Below are 22,528 nucleotides of genomic sequence, written 5' to 3' on the forward strand. Positions count from 1 at the left end.
CAAAAATAAATAAAACGTTAAAAAAAAATTTAAAAAAAAGGAAAGTCCATATGCTCTATGTGATATCGAAGGCCGTTTAGAGTACTCCTTGGTGCATTCCTGACCTGACCTTCCCCGCAGAACAGTCATTCGAAAGCCACAGGCTTCATCCACCTCACATGGATACCTTTCAGTGAATCCTTCTTGTTCCAACCTCCATTTCTTTTCTTCTGCTGTTTGTTCAGCTAGGAATGTGGGAGTTAATAGAACTGTACAGTGGTAGATCATTACTGTCTGAGTGAGATGGCAAGTTTTGCCTTACCACTTTTTTTTTTTTAACGTTTATTTATTTTTGAGAGAGTGCAAGCAGGGGAGGGGCAGAGAGAAAGGGAGACACCGAATCTGAAGCAGGCTCCAGGCTCCAAGCTGTCAGCACAGAGCCCGATGCGGCGCTTGAACTCATGAACTGCGGGATCATGACCTGAGCCGAAGTCGGATGCTTAACCGATGAAGCCACCCGGGCGCCCCATTGCCCTACCACTTTTGAAGGTCCTGCCCAATGTTTAAGCACTGAGAAAAGTAAGAAGATGCAAATCCAGATGGCCTGTCTGGTTAAGTTGAATGTAACATTATTATTATTATTATTATTATTATTATTATTATTATTATTATTTTATTTGAGGGAGAGTAGGGGAGGGGCAGAGAGAGAGAGTGAGAGAGAGAGAATAATCTTAAGCAGGCTTCACGCTCAGTGCATAGCCTGACATGGGACTTGATTCCACAACCCAGGGATCATGTCCAGAATTAAAAAAAAAACAGAGTTAAAGTGTGGAGCAGAGTTTTGTTTTTGTTTTTGTTTTTGTTTTTGTTTTTTCAATATATGAAATTTATTGTCAAATTGGTTTCCTGGAGCAGAGTTTTCTGCCACAGAGGAGGGCCAAGAAGTTGTGGGCCTCTTCCATTTTCAAAGTAGAGGTTCCTGCACGCTGGAAATCCTGGTTCCTCCAGGAAAATCGCTGGAGAGGTGTGTGCACACATTGCTTCCCGGTGAGCCATCAGCCTGAAATTTTGTTGCAAAATGTACCCTCTGTAATAAGAAAGTTGTGTGATGTAGAGTTGTTAGGCATGAACCAGATACATGGTGCTGGGGGAGGGAGGGCAGGACTGCTCTGAAAGATAACTTTGTTTTTGAGACTGCATTTCTTTCTTGCAGTATTTATAAAATGAGCCTGTTGTTCGAGGCCCCTTTAGGCCATGGCGCATAAAATTCCATCTTCAGTGTAGCAGACATACTCAAGCAGATACTTAGTACCCTTGACATAGAAGATACAAACAAGGGTTAGAACACAGACATGTTTTATGCTGCCTGGAATCTCCCTTGTGTCTCTCAGGAGACTTTTCCTGTTGACTCAACCTCCAGCTGGGTTCAGCACTGGTTTGTGCTAAGGGTTGTCAGTCACCTGCAGAGCACATTATGCTCATGCAGTTTACCGCTTACAGGTAACTGAAGTTACTTGAAGTTAGAAATTGAGAGCAGGTAAAAATAAACCTTCTGTCTGTCTCTTTGTATCCCAGCTAGGTAGATTTTGTTACAGAGTGATTTGTTACAGGGGGTGTTTCAGTGTTTGTTGGAGGCACCCCATGTTTTCTTGAAGCCTCAGAAACCTAACTCCCCTTACAGGAAACAGGAAGGTTAGATGGGATGTGTGAGAGGCAGCTAGGTGGCTCATCTGTTTTTAAGATGGGCATCCAAGTGTGATCCTCTTAGAGAGTTAATTAAGGAAGAATATTGAGACATTTAAGCAGTTTCGATCACAGAGTCTTTACGCAGTACTTGGTTTTGTATCAATGGTAATGACGTTAAGTGGGTATCATTTATTGATTCTAAGTGCAAGTTTTCATGAAATTTGTTATCTCATCCTAGTGGCCCATCCTGACCCCCTAAGCGGTCCCCTAGTCACTTTTCCCTGTTTTCAACAGAGCACCTGTCACTCACTGCCTGAGTTTTTATTGGTGTTTTTTGTTTGTTTGTTTGTTTGTTTGTTTGTTTTTTTACTGTTGCCCCTTTGCCCCACAAGTAAGTAAGTTCCATGAGGCTAGGGTTATATCTTGTTTGCCCGTAAAACTTCAGAGCCCTGGCGTTGCTTAGTACATGTTTGTTGAGCAAATGTTTGCATAGCATTGTGCTAGACATTATGTCTAGCCCATCGTTCTCTCCATCGTCACAGCCGTGTCCTGGGCCCAAGCCTCCTGGATTACTGCAGTAGCTTTCTAAGAATCTGCCTGAATTCTTGCAGCCTTCCAAATCAGCCACCACCCAGCAACTAGGTAAATAGAATCCTAATGCTTCTCTTGTTAAGGCTTCAGTGGCTTCTTACTGCATTTAGAATAAGATTCAAACCCTCTACTTTGATGTGCCACATCTAAGGTGATCTGGTCCTGGCCACTTGCAAACTCATTCATTTAAAGCACTTATCATAGTTTATAATGATATTGTAGCAATGTGTAGCAAATCATTATTTTTTTTTAAAGAAGTAGTAGAATTGCCCCCTAGTAAAAGACCTGTTGTGTTGACCGAGTGCCTAGAGAAGCTGAGGTAGGGTGAGACCCCGAAGGCATGCTTGTGGAAAGAGGGGCACTTGAATGCAGCTCTCCATGCAGCCTCACCCTGACCTTTGTCCTGCTGAGGGGTCCTAGGGTGTGGGCCAGCAGGGTTCCCCAGGCATGAGCCATCTACACCCCACCCTCACCCTGTGCACTACCTGTGCTGTTTGCGTAATCATTTTCTTTAAACGGGCTTGCTGTATTTAATTACGTTTTGTATCACTGTATGGTATCTGAAATCACGTTTTTGATTTGCTAGTTTTCTGATGTGAAATTAAAACGTAGCTATGAAAAATATGTTCTTCAGTATGTCAACTAAACTCTTATTCTGTCACCCACCACTTCTCCTGATTCTGCCCTTTGTGAATTAGCACTGTGACAGACAAGGGGATTTGGGAGGCCATGTGGTGAGGGAGAAGGGAGGGTGGAGGGGGGTGTCTGTGCTGCAGGAATGTGATGTGCAGCACCTGGCTGTCAGATGGCCCTCACTCCCAGGGTAATTTGGAGCTCGGGCTGGTGAAGGGAATGCGGCGAGGTACAGAATACAGCCTCGGAGTGGTGATTGCTTGTGGCACATCAGGGTGAAGTGATACGCTTCCCTGTTCAGGGGAATTGTACCACAATTGCCCCCTGCCTAAAGGCTGTCTCCTCACTCGGCATAGGGTATCCTTGGCATGAGGTGTCCTCATCTGTAACGTAGACAAGGGGGCCCAGTGCAGCATATGTGAGGATTACATGAGTTCACACTTGTCCCACACTTAACTCTATGCCTGATGTTGTGCTCTGAATGCTGAACCAAACAGAGAAGAGAGGAATAAGCAGACCTCCATAAAGTACCTGGCAGATGAAGCGAATTATTGTGAAGGTAAAAGACAAGGGGCTGAGATAGGGAATAACAAAGAACCAAAGTTTAGAAGGGCTGCTTGGGAGAGGTGTAGCTCAGGAGGAGGCACATAAGGCAGAACATAAACAGTGAAAAGGAGCCAGCCAGGATAGGATTAAACTGTTGAAAACTGGTTGTCCCCTCCTTGGGAAATCCGGGACATTAGGCATATATACTGGGAGTGATGACTGTTATAGTTGCCCAATTGCAGGGTGCCTGTAAACTGTGGGGCCATGTTGGCTGGGGGCCAACACTGAGGACCACTGTATGTTGCCCTAAAATCTTTTAGAAGAAGGTTGGAATTCCCTGTGGGATGCTTGAACTCAGTACCACTAGAATTTTTTTTTTTAATGTTTATTTTAGAGAGAAAGAGAAAGAGACAGAGTACAAGCATGTGCAGGGGAGCGTCAGAGAGAGAGGGAGAGAGAGAATCCTAGGTCGCCTTCTTACTGTTGGTACGGAGCCTGATGTGAGGCTGCATCCCACCATCTGTGAGATCATGACCTGAGCTGAAATCAAGAGGCAGATGCCTACCCAACTGAGCTACACCCAGGCGCCACTGGAGTTTTTTTTTTAGATACCAGGAATTTGCTTAGGTCAGGCTCATCCTAAGGTCTGGACTTTCTAGAGCCTCTGCTCAGGCCTCTCATAACACCCAGATATGGCATTAATTTACAATGAGAGAAGCATTCTCATTTGACCCTGGGAATAGGACTTGGTCCAGGTGACACAATTTCTTAAGCAAGTTCATGATTGGTAGCACTTACAGGAAGATGGCAGTGGTAAGCTAGATCTGTATCATGAAGCCTGGAGCATGGGTATTGTCCTCTCTGCAGCCAGGCAGCTAGTCTTACTAGGCTGACATTGCTGAAGGCTGGTACCTAGTAGAATATTTTAGAGCTCTGCATAATTTTATTCAGATACCATGAGCATTATGTGCCTCTGGTTGATCAAATGTTCCTGGGTAGAAGTCAGACTGGACATGTGTAACAAGCCCTTAAAATTATTGCTGTTCTGTTTTTTTGGCAAGCAAATCTCAGTGAGTTTAAGCATTGACTCTCCTAGATCTCTCGAGTATTTTCTAGTTTTGACTGCCATCAGATAGGAATGAGTTATAGGAGGATGTCGTGTGTAGATGTAAATACAGCCCTAGGAGGGAGGCCACACACTGTGCTATGGTTGTCAAGACCAGTGTCTGCTTCTCTGTGCTTCTGAGTGCAAAGTTGATTGGAGACAGACTTAGGTTGCTCAGACTTACAGGTTAAGTACAAGGCAAAATATGCCTTTCCTAATTTATTCTGAAGAAAACATCCCAAAGACAAGATACTTACTTTCCTGTGGCAGGAGCAGGGGAATGACTTGGAGGAGTTGAGTGGCATCATCAACACAGTGTAGCCTCACTTGGGATCCTGATGGAGCGTCATGGGCAGTGTTTTGCTATTGGCTCCCCTTTTGCAGAGACCATATTTGCATTTATTGTTTTCTTCTGACTGATTACAGTTTAGTTTTGGGCTACAGCTTGGTCTCCAGTGGTTTCTTTTCAAAATTTGGTTCCGAGTCTTCTTGTGGGGGGAAAAGGCAGGGTTAAAACCAGTGTCGAATAACACCAGCAGGTTATTTATTTGCCTTTTCACTCTTACTCTCTCATGAATGCACAGTGGAGCTTCCAGCACGAGAGATGGCATCTTCTCTCAGACACTAGTGGAATATGTGCTGGTGGCCTTGTGGTTTAAGGTCTTCAAGTATAGTAAAGATTGATTGATGTCACCCACATAAACACAAGCTCTTTGGGTACCTCAGTAATTTTTTAGAGCATAAAGGGGTCCTAAGACCAACAAGTTTGAGAACCTGTTTTTCCCCTTACGAATAGGCAGTCATTCCAGAGTGTACTTGTTTTATTCATTCAGCTGTACGCGAACACCTACTGTGTGCCAGGCACTACACTAGGCTAAACAGCAGCAGCTTCTGAGTTAGCATATTATTACAGAAACATCTTTTTATGAACCTTGATAACTGCTATGACAGAATTGAACCAGGGTAACAAGTACAGTAAAAACCACTTTTTGAGGAGCAACCTGTGGAGGGGCCAGTCACGCAGCGTGAGGTGTTGGAGCGGCCCCAGGAAGGGCAAGGGGGGAGGGTGGAGTGCTGGGTGACCCAGTACCATGATTTTGGATCTTTATATGGTTATACTTGTACGTTCTGGGAATGTGAAACCATCTTTGCTCAGAAATCATTGCCATCAGCGTAGTTTATTGAAAGCAAGCTATATTTGTAAGGTTCCCAACAGTAGCTGGAAGCCTACTTTAGGAGATGAGCCATGAGAAGGTTCCTTCAGCTGTTGCTTTGCCTCTAACAGTACTGTGATATATGCCCCTCATTGTGCTGGGGACGTACTAGTATTCACGTAGTTCTAACTCTCTCTAAAAGGCCACCGAAGAAAAGAATTCAGTGTTAGTGTTACTTGCTAGGCAATGCTGAGAGTCGTTTATAATGGAACTCATTTTAGAATTCAGTAGTTTTTAGTGCACACTCTCCTCCATGAATCCTATATTGTATATATTCTATATTTACTTTCTTAGTGGTCAGTTTTAATTAATTGCCATTGTGAAAGCTTGTTCTTGGCACAGCCCTTCATCAAGAGTCAACATGTATTTATCAGAGCAGCCACAGAACTGGCCTCTCCTTCAATGGTAGCTCATTTTTGCAGTTGAATACAACTGGGTATTTATTTATAGAAATCAGAGTCTATTATAAGGAAGCATTTGTTTTCACAGAGCAACTTCTGTGCTGAGCAGAAAGTTTACTGAAATGCAGTTGCAGCCTGTACTGCAGAGTACAAACACCAAGTGAGACTCTATTTGGCTTTATTATGTGAAGTCAGGCCTGCTGAGGTGGCAGTAAGGGACAGATTATTAGCTCGTGGTTTGAGAGGGAGTGAGGATGGGCAGTAGCCTTTAGTAACGTACCGAGCAATAAGTGAACGTAAGCTGGTCTGGTAAGCACGATTTCTAAAATGCCCCATCCTAATGTCCAGAACCCGTGAATCATGAGACGTCATTCCCACGATGTTATATTGTATGAGTGGAATCATGTGAGCTCTTAAAAGCAGAGTACTTTCTCTGGCTGGTGGCAGAAGAGGACACGAGAGATTAGAAGTAAGAATGGACATGAACATGGGAGGGATCGATGGGGCGTGCAGGTGGCCCCCAACTTGGGACAGCCTGCAGGGAACTGGATCTTGCCAACAATGAATGAATGTGAAGTGTATTCTTCCCCAGGGCCTCCAGAAAGGTGGGAGGCCCTGAGCAGAGGATCCCGTCACACTGTATGCCAGATTATAAATTCGTGTGGTTTTAAGCCGCTAAATTTGTGGCAATTTGTTACACAGCAATAGAAACCTAACACAGCTGGCAAATGCTGTCCTTGTAAAGGAAAGCCCCTCTCTCTTGGGTGCTGTCAGAGCCCTCACCTCTGAAATCTCTGTGCTGATGGTATAAATTGCTCTCTTGATTAGCCATCTTCTTCTCTAACTTGTTTTGATATTTTGTATTTTCTTTGTGGAAATACAGTAATGACTTCAAATTATTTTGACCATGATCCTTGGTAAGAAATAGTTTTTACATTGAAACTCAGTTCACTCACAAACACAACTGAAAGAAAAATTTCCTCCAAAAGACTCCATCCTTGTGATGTCAGATGCATTCTGACATCTTCTATTTTATTTCGTTTTTTAAAAATGTAGATTATGACTCACTAGACCAGTTTCTTTACTGGTTTTCCCAGAGTTGGAAATCGATACAGTTGGTTGTGCTTCTGTAGTTTTATTTTACTTCTTAAACTTTTAATCACATGTTATTTTTAAAAAATCAATTTGTAGTTAGGAAATACCTACTGATGGTAAAAGTGGTGTCATGGTTGGGAAGGGTCTCCATTGAAGTACTTGTTTCTCCTGCCCAGGGTCCCTGGTCTCCTTCCACATGTCAGAGCAAACCACTGTTAGGAGCCTTGAAGTGTGCACCCTTCCCCTGATAAATAGTCTGCACAGGCCCACACACAGAGCATGGCCCTCCCCTCTGCCCATTCCCTCCTTGTGCCCAGTATGGACTCCGCTCCAAGCCCAGGGGCACTGAGGTTATGGCAGGCGACTGTTCCCACAAACAATGCTGAGCAAACCTCTCTGTATATATGTGTGAGGATGGATTCCTGAAAGGAGAATTGCTGGGCCCAAGTGAACGTGCATTTGTAATTTAGAATCTAATTGCCACATTGCTATCTTGTGAAGTTTAGCCATTTGCTTTCCCACCGGCGGTGTATAAGCATGGCTGTTCTCCTGCACTTTTGCCAACACAGGTATTCTGTGATTTAAAAAACAGACTTTTGTTGTTGATAGTACATTTTGTTATAGTTTTAATTTGTATTTCTCACTGTAAGAGAGGGTAAGGTAAGCATCTTTTTATGTTTTAAGAGCCGTCTGTACTTTCCCAATTTTTTCTGTTAAGTTTGAGGTCAATTGTAAATAGGGGCCTTACTTGTCTCTTACCCTCCTTTACCCAGTCTTTCTTCAAATTGCTCCTGGCTTAAAATCAAATGAACCTAGAGGCTCCTGGGTGGCTCGGTCAGTTAAGTGGCTGACTCTTGATCTTGGCTCAGGTCACGGTTTCATGATTTGTGGGATGGAGTCCTGAGTCGGGCTGTGTGCTGACAGCAGATTCTCTCTACCCCTCTCCCCCGCTCGGGATTCTCTCCCTGTCTCCCTCTCTCTCTCCGTCTCTCTGTCTCTCTCTCCCTCTCTCTGCCCCTCTCCCTTTGCCCTTCTTCCACTCTCTCAAAACATAAATAAATAAACTTAAAAAAAAAAAAGCAAATGAACCCAACCAGACCATTTCTTGTGGCCCTGTACCTGTTGATGTAAATCAGAGAGTGAATTTACTTTTGTTAGGAGCCTGAGACCTCAGATGTTTAAAAGAAGCTTTGCTGATAAAAGAAGGCCCAGTGGAAGTTTGCAGCAGAGAAGAAAGAGGAGGTGGCAGAGAAGGGGGTTGGGAAGCAACCTAGTGGAAGGAGTGAGGGAAGGAAGTGAAGCAGGAGAGCCGGGAAAGGTACGGCTGGTGTCTTGCAGAGGGAAAGTCCCTCTGATGTAAAATTGGTAAGTTCCTGCCACGGACTGAGAAGTGTACTCGCTGAGTCTGCCCTTTGAATGGCAGTAAGTTCTAGCAAAAAGAAACAGGGAGAATGAAGTGCCAGCTTCTACCGAGGCTACATGGGAAGTTTTCTTTTGGTTGTTTCTGACAGCCTTGATGAAATCATTTAAAACAGTGAGTTATATGATAGGGAAGGGCAACCACTGAGTGACTTGAGTAGTGCAAAACAAATTGTCTAAAATTGTCATTCCTAAGAAATAAAATCAACTGGGAATGGAATCTCTATGTAATCCAGAGGTTTATTTTGTGTAGTTGATTATGACATCTTAAGAAGAGGGGTTTTTATGAAATTTTTTTTGTGGTGAGATTGCTTTACACTTTTTTTTTCTTTTCTTTCTCCAAAATCTGTTTATTGGGAAAGTTTCCCATTCATGTTGATTCAGGGTGCTTTCAGTGCTGCTTCCGTCTGAAGGAGTGTCCTTCTGTGAGCCTTGCCGATCCTCTGTGGGCCGGCACAGGACGGTGGAGCAACCCACACACAACACCACTTTGCACGTGTCTGAACACATGGTGATTTTGTAGCACCCTGGGCACCTCACGTCCAGGAAGTAGGAGCTGGGGCTCTGCACCAGGCACTTCTTGTGCTTCCTCTTGTCTTCTGAGGGCGGATGCAGGAGGCCCTTCGCCGAGGGGCCTGTTCTCTGGGACAGGTCATCACTGCAGGAAGCTGTTTTACACTCCTTTCCATGACCACAAAGTCTCTTGTTTGAGGACCGACAGAGAGCTCCAGGAGCACGTGGCTTTCATTTTGTTGACACGTGATTTTCTCATTATGAACATTTACACATAGTTTCATCAACAGCAGTCCTGTGTGATCTGATCTTGTGGAGGAGAAAGGGTGTTCTCCTTTTCCCTTAAGGTGAGTGCTGTTGCCCCATAACCTCCCCCATGCCACCAGCCTGCTGCCTCGGGAAGAGTGAAAGAGCTGTCCAGGGGACTGCCAGCCCCTTGACTTACCTTGACTCCCCCGGTTGAACCCTGGCACTGTATTTGAACTGTATTTGTAGGCTTCCTTTTGTCCTTGCTGTTGACGATCAGTCCAGCCTTTGAAATCCTCGTTGGTAGGTTGATAGATGTTTTATTCAGCTGGATACCAGCTACGAGTTAAGCTCTGTAAAGTTGTTGATGCTATGCTTTGGTGATCGTTTTACACGAGGACTGGTCCTGAGCTTCAACAGGTGCTCCTCTTCAGCTGATAACAGCCGGAACCTCTTATGGAAGCTCTCATGGCCCCACGAATCTTGCTAGTTTTCTCATTCAGCTGGCATAAGGCATTTGTTGGTTTGTATTCATATAAAACAGCAGTAAGTAGATAGTTAAAATTTCCTTGAAAATCATGATCTAATAAGAGAAAAATTTTCTCTGTACTTGGGAGGCTTGTTGAGGCTTGGACATTTATCAGCTTGCTGAAAAGTGTCTCATGATATTTTTTGTGGCATTGGAGAGAATGAAATGGGGACAGGGGCCCAGACAGAGGATCCTGAGCCTATTCCTGTTTCCCAGATAAGCAGACAAGGGTCTTGGGACCATTGTCACCATCTCATAGGTGTGACGCTCTGCTCTAAGTACAGACGTGACTGTGTGCGTTCCCAGGAGTCCACCTGAGACACGAAATTCGTGGGGAAGTGATCCCAGGTCCTGTTGTGTGTGCGGACTGTCTGGCTGCCTACTTGGTGCAGGCCTTGTTCTCCTCTGAGGCTCTTCGCCCCTGCCTCCAAGCACTCCCCCGTTGCGGGTGTGTAATGATGCAATCACCACCCAGACTTCCCTTTTGGACATGGATCACTTGAATTCAGAGCAGGAATGAGAGGCCATTTTCCCTTGATTTCAGCTTCCTGTCTGAGACCCATCTCTTCCCAGGACGCTGAATATTTTCCACATTTAGTTAGAACATGTGAATACTTTGGTGACTCAGAAGATGTGCTAGTTGAGTAACACTGCATGATTTTAGCATATACATGTTGTATGATATCATGTAACTTCCTGGACCAGGTTTCAGGCTGAGCTGGATTTGAAGTGACATTTAATTCTCTTGCTCGGGAGCAGGAATAGTGGTCCATTGAAGCCCTCAATCAGAGTGCCAGTCCTGGCTCTCTTCGGGTGGGTGCATTTGCTGGAGAAGGAGGATGGGGAGAGCTTCTGGACAGTGGTGCTGCCTGTCTTGGTGGCTGGCCCGTGGCAGGGGTTCTGTAACTTGAGTGCCAGGATGAGAGCACACCCGTGGAGATTGCACTTAGCAAGAGTGGAGGCTAAGCCTCAGCCGGGGAATTGTGGGCCAAAGCGGGGCTCTTCAAAACAAGGAGCAGTACTGAAGGCTACGTGGGGGGCCTGGGGAAGGTAGGGAGGTGATGTGGGCTTGCTCTTGGTAATGGACTCATAGTACTGTTTTCATGTGGCTGTTTGGGTTGTGTTGTGTGGGGCACATGCTCACTCAGGCTGACTGTCTGAGGAGGGAGGAACACATTTATGTGAATATGTATGGTGCTCTGAGGGCTGTAGGAACACAGGAATTGGCAGTCTAGAGAAGGCAAGGACCACACAGAGGTTGTAGGAGGCTGGGGGACCCTTTAGCAGTGGCTCTGCTTCCTCAGCTCAGGTACACCCTTATATTCTTGTTTCTCTCCTTCCACTTCTCTTCTTATTATGGTGCTTTCTCACCTTCCTAGAGCTCTTGTCTCATTTTGGGTTATTCACAGCCCCTCAGTACTCCTGGTCTATGCCATGACTTTGTGCTATATGTTCTTTCGAATTTAAGTTTTCTTATTTTTCTTAATTCCCAATCCCATGACTAGGACTCTTGGGAGCCTTCTGTGCTCAGCCCCCTTCTGGGCCCTGGGTTGAGCTATGGATTGGTGGCTCTGTGGTTAGCTAGTCTCTTTTTTGTGTAGAGAGCTCTGATAGGGTAGCAAGGTTTCATGGACCCAGTGTGAAGTGAGTAGTAGAGAGCACTCACAGCCTGCTACCCTTGATTAGGTTCATCCCCAGAACCAGGTTAAATAAAGAGTGCCAGGTGGGAAAGGTGAGCACTGGCATTGTCGGCACCTCACATTTCTTTTGCATTTGCATATACCATCTAGTACTTGGTTCCTCCCTCCCTCCCTCCCTCCCTCCCTCCTTCCCTTCCTTCTCCCTTCCCCCCCTCCCCCCACCTCATGCCCAGCCTGGGGCTTGAACTCACAACCCTGAGATCAAGAGTCACATGCTCTACCTGCTGAGCCAGCCAGGAGCCCCTCTGTCTAGTACTTGGTTTCTTGATTTATGTATGAACTAATTAAATTTAGATGCTCAGGAAATAAAGGACCACTGAATCTGCAGGAGATCGGTATTACTGCTCTGAAGTCTTAAATATTTCTTGGCTACACTTTGACCCACATAAAGGGAAAGAGTGCTGTTTGATTTGTTTGGTCTCAACTCATAGGGACCTAATGGATGTTATTCACCGAACAGTAGGAAGGGCAGATGTTCTTAGATTCTCCGTCCATTGCCATTCAGAAGGGGATGGTGTTCACTGTCCCCTTTACTCTTTCCTCTGAAACTGACTGGAGGTGTGTCGTTGCAGGCTGGGGGTTCTTCGTTGGCGTCAGCTCCAGTGTCCGCCTTCTCTCGCACTTCTGTCACGCCATCCAATCAGGACATCTGCAGGTAACGCTCTGCTTCAGATGTTGCCGTGGTTCACGTGACATCCCAGAAATAAGCATTAGTGCCTGCAGGTTCTCGATTTTCCATTTGCTTGGTCAGAATGCCTTTGCTCTAAACAGCTGGCCCAATTTTATGTGCTGTTTGCTCACCAAGTTACCACATGAGTCTCATTTCTTCACTTTGATGTCTATTCTCTTTTAAGATTGTTTTTTACTTTCTGTGCTTTTATTCCACTGTTCTCTGCATGCAGTTCCAGTGCAGTGTGTTCTGAGTGTTGTCACCAAAGTCCCGTGCAGTCTGCCGTTGTCTTGAAAGCTCCTCAATGCCAGAGTTCTCTGACACAAGGGCTCACTGTGACAGTTATCTGTAAAGACACATTGTCAAAGAGAAATTCCTGTGGTTCAGAATGGACCCAGGCCTTGAAGCCTGCTGACAATACCAAAGCCAGAAGAATACTAAAGTTCTCAAAATCCCTAAACGATGTGGGTGAGAAGCCCCAGAACACTTCGGAAAGTTTTGACTATGTGGAAAGAACTCGCTCCGAAGGGAAATTGATACTCCCTCAAGATCCAGGTCTCAGGATTAACAGGTTCCATCAGAAGGAGAAAAAAGCACAGCATCACAAACCTCTTGGCAGTTCCAAACATTCTTGCGTTTCATCCCTTTCTGCCAACCGTTCAGTTGCCTCAGAGGTGGAAGCTGGCAAGGGGGGCATCCACGTCCCTCTTTTGGAAGAGAGAGCGGATGCTGAAGCTGTGTCCAGGAGCCGGCGACTGCTCCGGTACCTGTTCTCGCTCTCGCACGGCTCGAGCGCCAGCAGCCTGCACAGGTTCCATGAGCTGGAGGGCTGTGCCGCGCCCCTGCACACCGCCAAGTCCTCCAGCGGGCTGGCAGGGAGCATGGGCTTCTGCTCCGATGAAATGGGAGACGACGATGTCTTTGAGGACAGCGCATCTGCAAAATGGAAGAACAAGGTCTTGCGGGCACCCCTCTGCTCAGTGGAGAAGGACAGTGACCTGGATTGTCCTTCTCCCCCCTCTGAAAAATGCCCCCCCATATCTCCTGTATCCACATCAGGGGATGCCTGCAGGTTGGTTTGCCAAGAACCATCATTCTGGCCATCTCTGCTCCCCATACCTCTGTGGCCTCATCTTGCTTTAATATGTGAAGTTTCAGGAAAATGAAGTAATGGGTGGTTATAGACAATTGTGGGTTAATAATTTTCTCCAGAAGAATGGAGTATTGGTATCATTTGAAAAACCAATTTTTATGACATGGGTCCCAAGGTAGTTTCACAGATGATAAAAGAGGGAGAAGCTACACATATTAAAGGCCAAGCTGACTCTTCTCAACCAAAACTAAGTAGACTTTGCTTAAGGAGATTGGAAGAAAGAAAATAGTATCTCCAGTTTTCCAGCTTGATGATCTAGACGTTAAGCCTTGGCGGCCCCTCCCAGCCTCATTTTTGCCCTTTGTTCCACTTGCAACACAGTGTGCATGGGAAGAGGCCGTTCTTCAGTACCATCTGCCTTCCTTCTTTTTAACTTGGATGCAGCCACCTCTGCCCTCATCCTTTCTCCACTTCCGCCCTTTGTCTTCCTGTGTGCAAGCATCCTTGTCTGGCCTCCGGAACCTTTCAGAATTTGCTTTTTGTCACCAGGCTCATACTTTCCCCATTCTAGCCTTTCCCTAGGCGCCCCTTCTCCAGGCCAGCTGGTACATTTCTAACAGTTGTCTCCGAAACCTCTCTCACAGAAACAAAGAGCTGAGAGTCTGGCCAGGGCCAGGACCTGGCTCCCCCCAGGTCAGGTGTCCCTACCTGCTCTCCAGCTGTTGGAAGAGACCCTTCTATTTCTCACAAGTCTAAGTTCTTTGAGGTTAGTAGCTATATCCTCTTGTATGCACCCTTAGAAGCCATGAATGGTTTAAAATTCTCATTTCCTCAAAAAAGAAATAAAATTGCAGCCCCTTATCATGGGGTTTTTGGGTCCAAGAGAGGTTCTGTGTTTTCTCTGTTTACTCTCTGAGGGAGGACGGAGACGTGTAGTTGTGTGTGAAGGTGAAATTAGTGATTATAGATAAAAAGCAGATTTATCATCTTTTTAAGTCACCGGTAATTTTGGAAGGTAGAGTGCTGGTTTTGTTTCACACAGAAATTTTTTCCCCTAATTATTTTAACATGTTCTGAAAGATGCTTCCATGTTGCTTTAAATTCGTCTTTCAGTGACATTTTTAAATCTTCCCAAAAATGACTGCTTTGTCATTTCTTATATCATTTTTTCCTCTCTGATGCCAAATGCCATCCAGACTTTCCATGTTGGTACGGTAAGCTAGAAGCTCTTAGCTTGTAGTAATCGTTCTCCTCCGTGTCTGTGCGTTTTTGTGCTTGTAGTCGTTTCTGTGATGTTTGTCGCTGAAAGTTTTCTTTGGGGGGGGGGATTGACCTTCCCCCGAAGCGTCCTCTTCCCCTGTCGTGTGGCCCTCCCGGTAATGACTGGCCTTCCTTTGCTGCAGGATCTGCCACTGTGAAGGGGATGACGAGAGCCCACTGATCACCCCCTGCCGCTGCACAGGGAGCCTCCACTTCGTGCACCAGACCTGCCTGCAACAGTGGATCAAGAGCTCCGACACGCGCTGCTGTGAGCTCTGCAAGTACGAGTTCATCATGGAGGTCAAGCTGAAGCCTTTGAGAAAAGTACGTGTGAGGACACGTTCAGAAGTGCTCTCGCCTTGCTGAGATGAGGGCCCTGGGAAGAGTTAGCACCTTGGACTGGATGAAGCCGTAGCTTGCTTGTGTTCATTTCTGTAAGAAGTGGGGGCTGTGCATACATTCGTGCTACAGAGGTCATCGTTTCTGTTTCTGATTTCCCACTCCCTCCTCTCAGGAAGAAGCTCTTTCTGACCATTCAGTCCTAATGTGTTTTTCCGTCAAACTAAGACTGGTTGCTTATCTGTGTCAGTCATTTGGCCCTTGGCCACAGACTGTTTTGTGACATCTTAGCAGTTAACTTTGTACATATTAACTGCTCACGTCTTGCCTCTGAGTAGGACTGTACATCAGACATCAATTAGTATCTCTCCCTGACACAGAGCACAGAATGAAATAGTAAATTTATTTGTATATATTGTGATAAATATTTGCTAGTTGGCAGGGTGAGGGTGGATGGGAAAAGAAAGGAACCACAGGCCTTACATAAAATGCACCTCTCTTCAGGCCCCAGGTCACTGCCCCCTCTGAGCGAGCCTGATCTGTCAGCTGCCGCCTGTGTAATGGTTTTCAGTGTGTCTTTCTATGTGCCCAGCATACAAGGTTTTGTTTGGAAGAATGAAAGACTTGTTCTTATCTCGGAATCTCAATATGTCAGTTCAAGGAAAATCACATGATCAAATCGAAACACCTGACAGTGCGAAGGGAACGAAGATTAAGTCGCGGCGGAGCATGTCCAACAGTTCAAGGAGGAAGCATTGGTTGTGGGCTGGAGCGCTGGGGGAGGGGAGCGGTGGTAGCTTCACAGAATGTTTGGGTGTTGAAGCCGTTCTTGAAGGAGCAGTAGGATTTGGAGTACAGCGAAAGGAGTTTAGAGAGGTCACATTGTCTGTGAAGAAAAGCATACACCGAAAAGGTGAGGGTGAGCATTTCAGGACCATGTGAAAGGCTTGGACTGAGTGTGTCTTGGGAAATAGCCGGAAATCAGGGAGCAGAGAGCATTTTAGGAGGGAAGCCAAATGAAGATACTGTATAAAACCACAGCAGAAAGTCATCTGGATGTTGGAGAAGACAGCTGCAAACTACTAAAAAAATGTTTTGCCCCATAAAAATAATAGAATTTGTTGGATACCTACTCTGTGCTGGCCTCTCAGGTGAGATGTGTAGCCTTTGACCAATATAGACAATCTAGGAGGCTGTACTTTCAGCTTATCCTATATAGAACCATCTGGAAAGTGGCTGTGATTAGGGCTGGCCAAGGATATGCAGAGTGTTTATGCTTTGTTCTTTTTCTCTACCCTTATATGTTTTCTTCTGATTTGGAAAGCAGTAAATGAAAAAGAAAATCTGGCTATTTGGAGCAAATTAATGAGCTCCTAGAGGAGATGGGACTGGCAGAGCCTGCTTATACCAGGAACTCTTAGCATCGATTTCAAGCTGTTGCTGCCAAAGTAGCAAAGGACCAAAGAGTGAGCGCCTTCCGCCATCACTGTCACGATGTAGTGTGACCATCTGCTAGTGTGTTGTGGCGTCATCAACCCTCTTCCCCTCGCTCATGCAAGTCAGCAAGGCAGGGAGGTCTCATGTGTGCCACCTGGGTCTGGGGCCAACATGCCGTTTTCATCAGGCCGAAACCTAGAGTCCTTTAGCTAGCCATTAGTTGTTTGCCTGCAAGAATAAGCAGACAAGAGGATTGATTGGTGGTTGTGGTTCATAGCTCATCTTGATCCCAGCTTCTTTTCATTGCATACAAAGTTGGCTGTCGACAGAATACCAGTGCCTGGTACCTAGTTGAAGCCAAGTGGTTTAAAGAGAATGACTTGTAGTATTTGGGGAAATTCATCTAGATTGGGGAAAGGGGAGGGGGGGAAAGCCAGTCTTACCCATCTACAATGCTGTCACCTTCATTGTAGCCCTTTACATTTGGGGGCCTACACCTCATGCTCTGCGTGTTGTCTTTCCAGTGGGAGAAGCTGCAGATGACGGCCAGCGAGCGCAGGAAGATCATGTGCTCAGTGACATTTCATGTCATTGCCATCACCTGTGTGGTCTGGTCCTTGTACGTGCTCATCGACCGCACCACTGAGGAGATCAAACATGGACAGGCAACAGGTATGTGCTCAGAGTGACAGGTGAGCTCGGTATGGAGATCGGGTAACACGCTGGGGTCATAGGATTGGAGTGTTACTCCAGATTGGTATTTAAGTCAGACTTCAGATGTCTGGGTTTCTGGAGTGAGAGCATTAATTATGAGGTACCAAGCATCCTTTTCGGATGATTCTCTTGCTGTGGTGAGTAGTTTTAAAAAAACCCAGTCAGAAGAGATCAAATCAGGGAAGGAGAGAATCTCTGCAGACTGTTTCCTAGAAGAGCACGAGGATGAGAGAGAGTGGACACCAAGGACACCCTGCCTTTGGTGAAACTAGATGGATGAGTGAAGAATCCATTGGTTACTGGAAGGTCAGCAGTTGTGTTTAGTTACTTCAGATCTTAAATTAGGTGTGCTGATAGACTAACTGGGTTTTTCCCCTTCCAGGAATCCTAGAATGGCCCTTTTGGACTAAATTGGTGGTTGTGGCCATCGGGTTTACTGGCGGACTTCTTTTTATGTACGTTCAGTGCAAAGTATACATACAATTATGGAAGAGACTCAAGGCTTATAACAGAGTAATCTATGTTCAAAACTGTCCAGAGACCAGCAAAACGAATATTTTTGAAAAATCTGCACTAACAGAGCCCAACTTTGAAAATAAAGATGGACCTGGAACCTGTCATTCCGACACAAACTCTTCTTGTTGGACAGAACCTGAAGACACTGGAACCGAAATCGTTCATGTCTGATTTTGTGGAGGGTGTAGTTTTCCTGGACATCGATGAAGAGCTGAAGGAAATTGTTTACTGCCAATTCTGTACCTTTTTTTATGTCCTTTAATAGCATAGACCAGGCAGGTGACTGTTTTTTTAATGGCTTCTCTTTTTCTAAACCTTCCTTAGTGAATCTCCCAGAAAGCCCTCACATTGGCTGTGCGTGGCGGGGTCCCACTTCTGCCAGCACTTCCACGGGAAGGGAGGCCCCCATGACACTGTGAGGGGTTGCTGGCTGGGTTCTGGCCCACGAAGCCTTGAGCAGTGAGAGAATAAAATGCCGGACCCTGAGAAGAGCAGGAGCCGGGTGGCACCCTGGCCTCAGCGCCCTGCCTCTCCCAGTCAGCAGCAGTCCCCCCACTGGAGCAGAGTGTGTGGGAATGTCTAGTCATGCCAGAGGACTTCCCTCCTCACCAAGAAGAGCCTGGGGAGATGATGCTGCCACTGACATTTCTCCTGAGCAGACCGGGCAGTGGTGCTCTGTGCGTGGTGGCGAGTGATTCACTGAGCAAACAGCACTTTACAAAAAGAGAATCTTTATTTTGTAGTATGTGTGTCCAGTGGGATTGACATTTAAAAGAACGTCTCATTTAGAAGCCTTCCCTTCACGACCCTGATTACCTATCTCTTTTACGTTATGATAGATCTAAAACCCTTTTTGCCTTATGTATTCTAAGAAACCTGACATCTGCTCTGTGTCCATAAAAGGAACTTATGGCTATAAAACTGGATAAACAGGCCTGAGGCTTTTTCATAATGTTTCATGAGAATTAATGAACACCAGATGGCAATTTGAGCATAGTTCCTGTGGTTTCAGGCCTATTATATGGCAAGTCTTCATGTCACAGGCCTGCCCCAAATATTTTTTTTTTTTTGTCAACACTGAAAAAGAAGGTTTTGTGAGATCTAAACAAAAGGAAGGAAGTGAGTAATTAGAACAAAACTGAATGTTTAAAAATGATTCCTTTATGGACAACCTCTCCGGTTCATGCTGGCTTCACACTGACGGAGTGAGCACGCACTGCCCTGGTCTGGGGCACGCACACTGCAGGCACTCCTGGGCGCCGGCCACCTTGGACAGCTTCTCCTGGGTGGCTCTGTGGATCACTGCTCAGGGCAGAGAGACAGACGGGCTGGCTCTGGGACAAAGGCCAGGAGCGAGTAGCAAACTGCCATGGCCCCACTGGGTCACTGCCCCCAGCCACACCTCCACCCATTTATCGCCTTAACCGGACTGGACAGCGAGGACCCTTTAGGGGCCCCTGGCCCTGTAATCAGTTCATCCTGTCATCAGGGATTATCTCCTGTACCATTTTCATAAGACAAAACCAAAATCACCACCATCAGATGGCCTTTGTCCCTTTAAAAATTCTGCTTAAAGTTCTGTTTTTAAAAACCCGTTTCTCTGCACCAGGTAAATAAGAGTCATCTCCAGAAAAATAGGCCAAGAGGGTCTGCAGTGTAACATCATCATGCCCAGAATACTTCCTCTCCAGGTGACTCTGCATCTGCAGAGCCTCCTATAAGGGGAAGGCTTCTTGGGTGGGGGAGGGGGTGTTCTGCCCTCAGTCCTCTGAACCGTAGGTGCCCCACCTGTCCTGTTTTGAGGATGAAGCAAACACAAGATGATTCCTTTGCCTTTCAGACTGGAAGTGCTGTGGTTAGTTTTGAAAGCCAGGACGAGGCCGAAGTGTGTCTAAGCTCTGGGAAGGGTGTGTGGTAGCAGGCTTTGCCCTGCCACCTCCTCCCACCCAAAGTCTGACTCATCAGGATCACGGATCCCTGTCTAAGGATCTGCTCTGCTGTGGCCTTCCTCTGGTTGGGCAGGCACTATCCAACCATGGCAACCCCTGAAAATAGGTCAGCCTGCTCTCGCTCTCTCGCGGTCTCTATCGCGCTCTCTCTCGCTCTCTTGTCTCCCAGGCCGCATCCGGTCCGCGCCTGTGTTCACTGTGCCCCAAGTGCAATTACCCACACCCCTTCTCAGCCTGGGGACTCCAGGCAGCTACACGCTGTCCACTCAGGGGAGCTGAGTCCTGGTCAGCCCTGCCTCTACCCCTTAGAAACTGCCCAGGCAAGGCCTCTTGTCCCTGCCGTCTTCTTACGGCGAATGAGTAGTCACGTGAAGACTGGGATAGAATTTTAAGTGAGAATCCTTCCCCTCTCCCCTGATGGAGGCCCTTATGCTGAAGCTGAAAGTCACTGAGACTTCTTGCGGATGGGAAAGTGTGCTTTAGGTAAGGATAGCTGCTGGGCCGCCCACCTGTCATGGCTGGCACCCCGTAGAGCAAAGGTGCCTTTATAACCACGACTGCTGTGTTGCTCCCATGCCTGACCAGGTTGTCACGTGAAACTCTTACTTCTTTTCAGGAAGGCCTAACACCATCTCATCACCTCCACCAAACTCCTAAAAGCCTTCTGCCTGGGGACAGTCCATCCCACGTCCTTCTTTCCTGTCCTGGGATGGCACACAGATGTCCCCTTGCCTTTCTCTTTTCTTGTAGGTTCTAGTTGAGCTCCTCTCACCCCTTTCTTAGTCCCGGCCGTATTCCCCACCGACTGAACTGGGAAGTCAGAAGCCCTGGAAAGGTGCTGTGCTGCCATCTAGTGGGGGAAGCAGATCTGCCAGGTGCACCTTTAATCCACATCAGTTTGCCCTCTAGTTCTTTGGGGGTTATTTATTCCCTAGGCTCCCCGCCCCCTCCCATTCTGCACCTGGCTTTGTGGGAGGATGACACTTGGCTGAACCAGAAATGTGGGATGAGCCTGTGGGTCTGGGGGCCAGGCAAAGGGGAGAGGGAAGTGGCTCAGGGGTGTGGCCAGCTAGCTCCCTCTGATTTGGCCTTTGCTTCCCCAAAAGTTACATTATGGCTCTAGGGCTTCTGACTTTGGCCGCCGGCAATAATTTGTTTTTTTTTTTTTTTTTTTTTTTTTTTGTGCCCGAGTTGATTTTAAGAATTCCTGGAAACTATAAAAAGGTCTCATCCTGCTCCAGGCCTCTATGTCTCCTCCCTTTTCACCTCCTTCCACCGTTTTCAATCTTATGGGTCTAGTTTTCAACCTTGCTGGCGTGCCCTCCCTGGCTCCAGACATGCAGGCCCCAGGCAGTGGGCCAGCGCAAGCGCATCAGGTAGTGCCTGCACAGTTACGGCTGCTTCTGCTGACTGGTGGGTCAGCCACACGGCTGGCGGAGGCCTGCAAACAGCAGGGCCGAGATCCACGATGCTGTGCATTTGGCCTGATGCAAAGACACTTTTTGAATACTTTCCCTTTTAGATCTGATTTGAAACATGCAGCTTCCCTCTCCAGCCCAAGGAAAGACCGAAACATAAGGGAAGAAAAGGATTTATCTTTGTTTTGGAAGTAATTAAGTTGTGCAGCTATTTACCTATTTAGATGCAACGTTTATAGAAAGCTGATTGTTAATAAAAACCAAATTTACACTGGCATGTGTGGTGTAGTTTCTAAAAGGCACTTCACATTTGAAGATTTTCTTAACTTGGAAACTTTCTAGTTCTCTAAATGTCTGGTTTTGTATCCTTTTGTGTATGTTCACTGTTTCTCAGTATTACCACTTGAATAATTCTCTGGGGGGTTGTTTCTGTTATATACGGGGTGTCTAATTGCAGCAATAAAGCATCTCTTTAAAAAGGAGTTTTGCCATGGAAGTATTTTCCTGCAAAAAGCCTGGGAACACTGGCAGGCATTCCAGTGGTTCTTATCCCCTTTCCCCATTCCTCTGGCTTGCACGTTGGGAAAGAAAATCACACAACCTCTGGAGGTATCTGTTTTCCTCAGCCTGTCCCTGCAAGGGGGGGCGATTCCCCCAGACGCTGGTGGTTGGTGAGGACAGGGTGGTTTCAGGGGTGCAAGCATGGGAGTGAAGACCGAAGTAGCTCACACAGGCATGCTGCTTTCAAACATCCAGGCTCTACTTGGACTCCATTCCCTATGAGAAGCCAGATTCAAGTTCAGGATCGGTATGCTAGTGGGACCATTGGAACAGATTATTGCCTTACTGGCCTTATCTGTTGAAACAGCTACTGAGCCACAGCCTAGCTGAGGAGGGGACCCAGGGAGGACCAGCAGGATCTCTGGCAATAGTTTGGCCTGGCTGCCTCTCCCGGCCTCCAGCAGAGCTTCCTGTGTTGTGGTGTTGCCTCCGGGTCTCGAGACTGCAAACTGTTCACAGGGCTGTAAGCGCTGAGGACAGCCCCTGCCTTTACCTGTGTGCATGAGGTGAAAACAGGCCAGGATTGCCCTGTATATACTGTACTCTAGGTGAGCCCAGAGGATTCGTCCACCGGTTAAGGGTACAGTAGTACCTACCAGGAGACTTTGGAGCTAAGCAGGAGGATATTTGGCCAAGTGTCCTTGCCAGTCTTCTGAAGCTGTTGAGGCTTCTGGAGGAGGATACGACCACGTAACAGCTGAACAGGTACGTGCTTGTGGGAGAGGGGGGAGCCGGGAGGACCCCTGAGCTAAAGTGCTCAACTATTGGCTGGAGGGGTTGTAGCAGGATTCTCACCCAGAGAGTCCTGACACTGAGGCTTTTCTTTCCAGGAAGCAACTTTATTCGTGCCAGCACCGCTCAGTTGGGTTCGTACCCAAAGGACTGAGCCCCGAGTGCCACATGGCATAGTTTTT

At 46.7% G+C, this 22,528-nt stretch overlaps 1 protein-coding gene across 2 annotated transcripts in view; it reads left to right on the top strand.

The window, feature by feature from the left end:
* Positions 1-21,330, top strand: part of MARCHF8 (membrane associated ring-CH-type finger 8) — a 126,184-nt gene extending 104,854 nt beyond the window's left edge. The window contains exons 4-8 of one of the 2 annotated variants that reach the window (XM_047073116.1): positions 12,230-12,312; positions 12,560-13,399; positions 14,824-15,004; positions 16,981-17,128; positions 17,553-21,330. In XM_047073116.1, coding sequence (XP_046929072.1) covers positions 12,230-12,312; positions 12,560-13,399; positions 14,824-15,004; positions 16,981-17,128; positions 17,553-17,857 — 1,557 coding nt within the window. In that variant the 3' untranslated portion in view covers positions 17,858-21,330. The remainder of the gene's footprint in view (positions 1-12,229; positions 12,313-12,559; positions 13,400-14,823; positions 15,005-16,980; positions 17,129-17,552) is intronic. The other variant, XM_047073115.1, reaches the window with a different exon arrangement.
* The last annotated feature ends 1,198 nt before the right edge of the window (positions 21,331-22,528 follow it).

Source organism: Lynx rufus, unplaced genomic scaffold (genome assembly GCF_022079265.1).
Source record: "Lynx rufus isolate CCGP_SWC_20201006 ecotype Redwood Valley unplaced genomic scaffold, mLynRuf1.p SCAF_11, whole genome shotgun sequence".
NCBI lineage: Eukaryota > Metazoa > Chordata > Mammalia > Carnivora > Felidae > Lynx > Lynx rufus.